The sequence below is a fragment of the Podarcis cretensis genome (genome assembly GCF_951804945.1).
Source record: "Podarcis cretensis genome assembly, chromosome: 10".
NCBI lineage: Eukaryota > Metazoa > Chordata > Lepidosauria > Squamata > Lacertidae > Podarcis > Podarcis cretensis.
In genome coordinates, this window is record NC_137179.1 from 17,682,921 (window position 1) to 17,691,059 (window position 8,139).

General features: G+C 41.6%; 1 protein-coding gene across 4 annotated transcripts in view; it reads left to right on the forward strand.

The window, feature by feature from the left end:
- Positions 1-8,139, forward strand: part of MICAL3 (microtubule associated monooxygenase, calponin and LIM domain containing 3) — a 225,238-nt gene that overhangs the window by 129,200 nt on the left and 87,899 nt on the right. For all 4 annotated transcript variants that reach the window (XM_079992104.1, XM_079992105.1, XM_079992106.1 and 1 more), the window contains 3 exons: positions 342-515; positions 2,007-2,099; positions 6,848-6,946. In XM_079992104.1, the coding sequence (XP_079848230.1) occupies positions 342-515; positions 2,007-2,099; positions 6,848-6,946 (366 nt within the window). The remainder of the gene's footprint in view (positions 1-341; positions 516-2,006; positions 2,100-6,847; positions 6,947-8,139) is intronic.

The window sequence follows — 8,139 nt, forward strand, 5'->3', positions numbered from 1 at the left end:
GAAATTTTGGAACTCTCAGGACCTCAGGCAAGTGTCTTTCCCATCACCTGCTCTCTGATCCTTTCAGCTCGAAGATGGAGATTGAACCAGAGGACCTCCTTCATGCAAAGATTGTGTTGTATCACTGAGCTATGGCCCCTTCCTTCTGTTTATCTTAATTTCATTGCACATTCTCATAGCAGGAGCAATTTAGCAGGTAGATGGGCATATAGTGAGCAGGGTAAACTGGCAAGAAGGAAGATGTGGTTTGAAAATTAGGAGTGATGCACAAAATTGGAGATATGCGGAAAGTGGCTCTGGAAAGGGAATCCATTAGTGTATAATCCATTTCAATTTGCCAGGAGGACTCTTCCCGAAGCTACCGAGAAGAGAGGCCCACTCTGGTGAGCGCCCTGACAGAGAGGAGAATTGATGCCGCCATTGGGAATCAGAATAAAGTGAAGTCCATGGCAACACAGCTGCTGGCCAAATTTGAGGAGAATGCCCCCGCACAGTCCACAGGCATCCGGAGACAGGTAGGAAGAGGCTTTTCAGCTTGAATGTCATTTGCACCTCAGCTAATGGCTTAGCTAGTAGGATGTTTTGGGTTTTTCTGGCAGGGAGAATCTGGAGGCTTGTTGGCTTTGACCAGGGTACCTCCTTTTTCTCAAATAAGTCATATAGGTGAAACATCTTAAGGATAGAGGGGAAACTACATCCCTAGTAACTACTGTTCTTGCACTTACGGGTTTTGTACTATTTTGATAGAGGGCAGCTTTTCTAATGCAAAGAGCTGCTTGCATGTTGCTCCATCTTTGCCCCAAGGATTAGAACGGTTCTTCAGTTCTGTAGGTTTAACCAGGCTTTCGATTCATGCAGATTTCTGTATGACGATACTGTTGGCTTCTGCCACCCCCATTTGTTCATATGCATGTTTTATGCCCCATTCTGGGAGATGCAGCTACATGAGTTGTGTGTGTCAAGTGAGTCATCTATGAGCTAATCTTTGGTGCGGTGCCATCAGTTGAACATACGAGAGAAGGCTCCCATCGTTTGCTCTGTGAATCACTCCATACATAACCAGATTTCCTGTTTAGGAAAGCAGATCCTCCTAGCTGGAGTGCTGCACTCATCACCTTGGCACCCTGTGTAATTTTAACCTGCTTGAGCATAGCTGGGAAAGTTAAATAATAAAACAAATCTGCGAGCATAGAAAATCCGTTTTATAATATACTGCAAGTGGAATCATGTTTTCACTTGCAGTTCTGTCATAGGAATGTCTTCAGGGCAAGGGAGTACACAAGGACTAAAACAAATTCATACGGCTGAGGCAAGCATGCTGTCCTGCATATCCCAGGAGAAGATCCAAAACACCAAATGGGCCATAGGAAAACTTTTTTCTGTCTCTTTAATATGGCATTTTCTGAGTGTGAAAGTAAAAGAAAGCGAAGAGGCTTTCAAAAAGAATGTTTTAGCCCTCTAGCAAAGTGCCTGTTCTTTTACCCCTCCTTAAATTGTGTCCATTTCGGTTCTTCAGGAAGGTGGGTAGAAAAACCCATAAAAGCCTATCAGTAGAGAATCCTTCCTGAAGCCAATAATCTCGGTTAAGATGGAAGATTTTGGAGCCTTCTCCATCACGGTTTGAGAATGAATGTGCAGCTGCTTCGCTCTCAATTCTTGAGAGAAATCCAGGAATGTTTGGTTCTCTAATAGTTTAAACCCCTTTCGGCTGCAACCTAACATTATTAAAATAAACCATTCCGAAATAAATAAAATGCGGCCCTCTATATCTTAAGTTCGCATCTTCCTTTTTTCTTTACTTTTCTCCATTTTCATACGATTTTATTTGCCAACTAATTTTTCCTTACTCCGTTTTTTTTTCTTCTCCTAAATGTCTGTCTGCTGACCACCCTGTCCCAACATTTACCTCATCCCCTTGTGGGTTTCTTTGTGAGTTTCGTTTTGCGTTTGGTGTTAATGCCCTCTGTGGCCTCCATCCTGCTTATTCTGTGACCTGCATGCAACAGTCTGCCCAGCCTTATCAAGACCGTGCTCTCACCCAGCCAGCCTACCGACAACGAGAGCAGGGCCGCTTTGTCCCCATGCCTCAGTGGAAACAGGTAAAACGAAACCGAATGAATGACTGTGATGCTCAATCCATCTAAGCTACCACCCCATTGGCTGCTGCTTTTCCATACCAAATTCCCAGGTTATTCCTGTGGACTGGCACTGTTTTAAAAGGGAAAGCCTGTATGTAATTTGACAGTAGGTGTGGCTCACATTAAAGGGCTATGTCATCTTTTCACTTTCTCCCTGTTCCTGACCATTGGTGAATATTTGAGCAGAAGTTGTGCTCGCTTGTCCAGCTAGGGGCTTACTCTTGTAAATGAGCCTTAGGAAACTCAGTCTATGTTTGCTTACCTGTTAATTTGTGTAATCCAGATTTGATTTCTGGAGGGCTCAAGAGCGGGTTGGGTAATCAGTTAATGTGTTTCGACAACATTGTTCTGGTATCCATGAAGATCACTCAAAGGGGAGATCCTAAACATTGGAAAACAGAATGGGAGAATCAGCCATTTGTCTGAAGTAAGAGATAGAGAAGAGAGATGTTCCTTGTTATTATACTGTACCTCCTCTGCTTGTGATTTATCACTGGCTCATATTAGCAGGTTGAGGTCATTGTGTACTGATCACATTTCTTACTGCCTATGATAGAACCCTGAACTATCCATTTTCATTGAAACTGGTAAGGCTTTTGTCATTCTTGCCATGGACTTTGGTCTTCATCTTCAGAGGCATTGCTTTCTTTGAAATAACTATTCCACTTGTAACAGACAAGATATTGACAGCTGTTTTCATATTTAATTTTTAAAAGCTCTAATACTCTCCATCACTCTCAACTGAGGGATTTTATTTTACTTTTTAAATTGGAATTGAATGGTAGTGTCAGTAAAAAAAACCACACCAATCCAACCCAAGTTTGCCTGATTGGAATAGATAATTTAGGAAACAGATTTTATCACCTTCTGCTTTGGCTTGAGGTTGCTATACTAGCATTATTTAAAACATATTTTGTATATAGATTCTTCGTAATGTAATGATGGCAGGGCTTTCTCATCACATGATGCATTAGCATTAGCATGAGCAAATAGAAATCATTTCAGAAAATAAATGCAGGAATAGCTTGTGCGTCAGTACGCTTTTTGTAAATACTGTGTCTATATTCAAGAGATCTGAAAAAGGGATGAGTGACAGTGATACAGCTTCTGATATTATTTCCTCCCTTCAAATATGCTTAACACATAGATGGAAGCAGGGGTAGAAATGAATTAAGGTCACCAGCCTGCAACTCCAGTAAGCTCATGTTGCTGACCATTTTCTTTTCATCCATCATCATCTGCTATTCATCGCACTCCATTCCATGGAGTGTCCACAAATATGCTTTTACTTTGGGTAGCCACCGTTGGGCCAGAAGACACAGGCCTCCACCCTTTTCTGGCTAAAGTTGTGCATGCCTTTTGAAGGCAGTGGAGGTGAGGGCACTTCATCCAAGCCAGTTAGATACTTTTGAATGTAGCAGAAATTCAGCTCAAGCTGTCCAGTAACTAGGAAACATGAGCTGGCTTCAGTACCATGAACCACGGAAATTATTTGCTGGAAAAGAGATTTTTCAAAAGGGCAGGATGACTTTCTATTTAGCATGTCATTAAAATCTAAGACTCTTGCAACAGTCCCATGCATGTTTAATTGGTTGTATTGAACAGAATTGTTCTTACTGCCAAGTAGGTACACCTAAGATCACAAACCTACATCCACATAACCCATACACATGTGACTTTCTACTTTCTGTTTGTCTAGACTGGTATTTTCCAGATTTGTCTTTTTGGCCTAAATTCATAGCCATAGCCTAGATTCAAATTTTCATAGTTTCACTGGGATATTGTTATCCACATAAATCCCATGTTTATTACTATTGTATTTGATGAGAGAGTGCTTTTGGCCTTGCCAGAAATTTTAGGGTATAGGCAAACCTGCTTTGGCTGAGCATGTTCTTGAGGCATTTCACTCTTGCCTGATTTTCCAAGTACAGTTAACAGAATAATTTGGGTACATTCTGTTAAGATTCTTCAGGCTTTTTTGAAGGCAGATAGACGGGTTTTTCCAAACTTCAGTTTAGACACTTAGATATGGTGAATCAAATCCAACAATTCAGATGGAAAGCACCTGTCTCTCTTGCCTAGAACGTTCCAGCATGTCAGATGTAGCATCCTATGTTTTCTTTCTTGAGAAGACATGGCAGAACTGGTATTTAAGAATTCTAGGAGACACTTGAATGAAAACATGGCCCGGGTCGTAGGGATAGATGTGGCCGGCAAACCCTGTTCTCTCTTGCTTTCCATCTGACCCTGATTTTTGCACCTGATGAACTGGCCCCTCAGTTTGCTACTGTTTATACAGGTAACCAGCTTGATCCATGAGTCCTGTTTACCCCCATTGATTTAAGAAATGCAGTCAAGTGTGTTCACTGCCTCTGTACTAGTTCCTGTTGCCTAATTTTTCTTTTAGCACTACAGAGAAAGTATACAGTACAATGAGAAGTACCTGCACAATGCAAAGTGGCTCTGGAAAGTCATGGATATGTGCATTAAGGAAGGGACTCTTAAAATAATTCCTGAGTCAATGGTTTTTTTGTTTGTTTTTACTGCTCCACCAACACTTAGGTCAACACATCCACCGTTTTTTGCAAGAAAATATCCATGATATCCATGATCATGCTACGAGTTGTTAAGCTCTTAAAGAAATGGGATTGAATTACCTGCAGGAGTTATGTGCATGATTATAAAATATCCTTGCCTCTAATGGTTACTCTTTGAGGATTTCTTGATTGGTGTCTTATTAAAAAGAGCTGAATCTGCTGTGCTGCTAGAGGTGGTGGAAAACCATGCTATTACGTGTCATAGGAATAATTGTGTCTTTTTGTTAATTCCAATGAACTTCATCTCATTCTCTTAACCTCATCATTCATTTGCATACTTACATCACTTGAGAGGGGTGTGTGTGTGTGTGTGTGTGTGTGTGTGTAAAACAAAGGAAGCCTGTTAAACTGGAAGTTGCTTGTTTGAAGTCTGGGGTCAGAGGGTGGTAAGATCAAGGTGTTGTTGTCAAGGAATATATCTGTCTCGGGTTTTTCTTGGAAGGATATATGGATATGCAGTAAACACACTCTTTTTGGTAATGATAACACCCAAAGATCCATTTGAATTGAAGTGACCAGAGCCAGCCATTGAGATGGAATAGAACTATGCCAGCCAACCTGTTTCTGTCAAGTGGAATCTTCCTCCATTTTATACTTACTAATGTAAGCATCATTTACTACGGGCCTTTTCTGAACTCAGAAATGCATCCTACTTGAAGATGGAATACAATGTTCTAATTATAGGAAGGCCAGCAGGTGTGACTGCCACCTTAACGAAAAAACAACGAACATTATTCTCTTAGCTAATTTTTTTTAGAAGGCTATATGAGGTGGACATGATCTGGCTAAAATTGGTGGGAGACAGTCCATGACGTCCTGGATTTTGTTAAGGGTCCCCATTAGCTTTCTCCTTTCCCCTCAATTTGAGCAGGGATGGGAAACATTCCTAATGTGCCTTATGGATGTTGACAGCGCTTGACCTGCAGGAACAGTACACAAATCTTTCCCTTTAGGCTTTAGATTTACCAGAGTTAAAAGTGCTTAAGATTCATCTTTTAAGAAGGGCTTTTGGATTTGCATAGCAAAAAAATAAAAAAATCCAAAGTGGACCAATATTTTCAAAATAAGGAACATTAGTGGTGGTGGTGTTTATATACTGCTTTTTGAAACACAGCACTGCCTGTCCCCCCCCCCCCCCCAGAGGGCATTTTATACAACAAAATACACAGTCAAGTGCAATTTTAAAAATCACTGCATTTTGGCTTTTGGCTGGACTAGAAGGGGGTACCAACCCCCAACCCCCAGTACACATAAATATGAGCACCAAGAATGAACGGAGATTTGCATATTTTTTGTCATGTTAACATTCGGCTTCCAGCATTTAGTGTGCGGCAAATAAAAGTTTGATAAAATTTCTTCATTTTATGCCCTGCACCTTTTGGTGTGTGTTACATTTGAAAGGAATAGGGTATTCTGTAGCTCAACAGCAGCTGCATAAAAAATGCCCTTTTTAGACATGGGCCAATTTGATGCCTTTGAGATTCCAAACAGAACTACTTATATTTGAATCCCTGTTACCCGAATTTCATTTATATATCCCTCATGTCACCTGCTGGTTGAGCCATTCAGATAAATGAGGCATCATATAATGGCCAGCTATGCTTTAGTGTAGTGACACAGGGACTTCAAATGACATTGTCCACCTCATGAGGAAATACAGCTCACTTGCGTTGATGCGCAACAATGCTGGTTCCTACTTGTCAACTGAGAAAGAGAAGCAAGATCAACATCCTCCGCACGATGCATTTCTGAGGCCTTGCTCACATACAGACACAGTGGTGGTGGTTAAATTATTCCTGGACAACTTTAGATAGGCAACCATATGGTTGAATGAAAAATTCCTTGCTGCAATGCCAGCTTTCTGTTAGGCAAAGGCTGTGCTACTTGGTAGTACTTAGTTTTTGTGTGTGCTGAGGGACCATTCAGAGCCCTTCCACTCCCAGGTAACCTGAAGTGGTATAATCCAGAAAGAATTTTAATATTTCATCCACTGTTTGGGGAAACTTTAGTCTGTGGCCTTGCCACAACTAATAACCATCATCATTGACCATGTTTCTTCTTGTTCTATTATTATTATTATTCTTTTCTTTTCTCCCTTGTTTGTAAACAAAGATGAGGAAAAAGGAGCGTTCTCGGACCTGCCCCAAAAAAGTGATCATGCTCTCTTCTTCCTCCATTTGCACTTCCTCTCCATCGTACCCCAGTCAGCAGGTGATTTCATTCTGCATGCTCTGTCCTCCTTTCCCTTTCTTCCTGCTTCCACAAGTAGGCCACATACCCTTTCTGTTTTGAGTTTTCTCCTAAAACTGAATAGTGTCAGCAGACCTCTTGATCTTCCCTTCCCCAAAACCAGTAACACAAGCAAACCCAGAATTCCTTTTATCATTGTTTGATTTAAGGTAACCCCAGAGTCGGTCACGACTGGACCTAATGGTCAGGGGTCCCTTTAGCTTTTACCTTTACACATATAACTTCTTACATTCTGTTGTTATGGTTACGTTGTGTAGTAGGTTGGTGTACCAAACAAAAACCTGAGATCTTAGTAAAGGTTGCTGTTCATAGCGCCCAGTTGTTATATTGGGTGCTGTAAGAGGAGTGACATACTGGTTTCTGGATCTAAAATGAGCAGTCTAGGTGGCCTTCAGCTTGGTTTTGCATTGTAATGAGAAGAGAAGCATAATCTAATGCTTCTGTGGGCTTCCCATTCATTGCTGAGATTACAGGTGCATCCTTTATCCATCTGTTTGTTTATCTGAAGTACTTACATGCTACCCTTCAGAGAAAAGCCACTCACTCCCAAGGCTGCTTACAAAAGATATTTCAGGACAATTCAGCGGTTTAGGATATATTTTCTCTCCCCTGCCCCCATTAAATACCCTGAAAGGGGTATCCTATCTCAGGATCAGAGCTTATCCTGGACCTTACTTTCTCTCTAATGAAAATAAGTTAGATAATGTGCCTAAACCTGCCTTCTCTGGCCTGTTGTAGTACAACTCTCATTACCCCAGACCATTAGCCATGCTGTGTAGGGTTGATGGAAGTTGGGGGTCCAACGACATCCTCAGGGAACCAGACTGGGGAATGTTAGCCTTGAAGCAGATTCTTACATTTGGCCTGTGATGTGGGAACTGCTGCAGCACCTCTCCCACAGCACCAGGATGACTTTGTTTAATAAAGGGGTCGTGTAGACACCCTACGATTTGCTAGAATGTAAACCCATTGTTGTACCAACATTACTTAGAAGTTGGGGGAGGCCAGGATGCTCCCCACTTCACGAGAATGACAAGGAATTCCAAAACATAGCCCCCCCAAATCCTCCAGGTTTTACCAATTCTAGCCTGCTGCGGTTTCCCTTACTTTCCTAGTGTGTTGTGCTGCTCTTACTCACCTCCACCAACTGACCA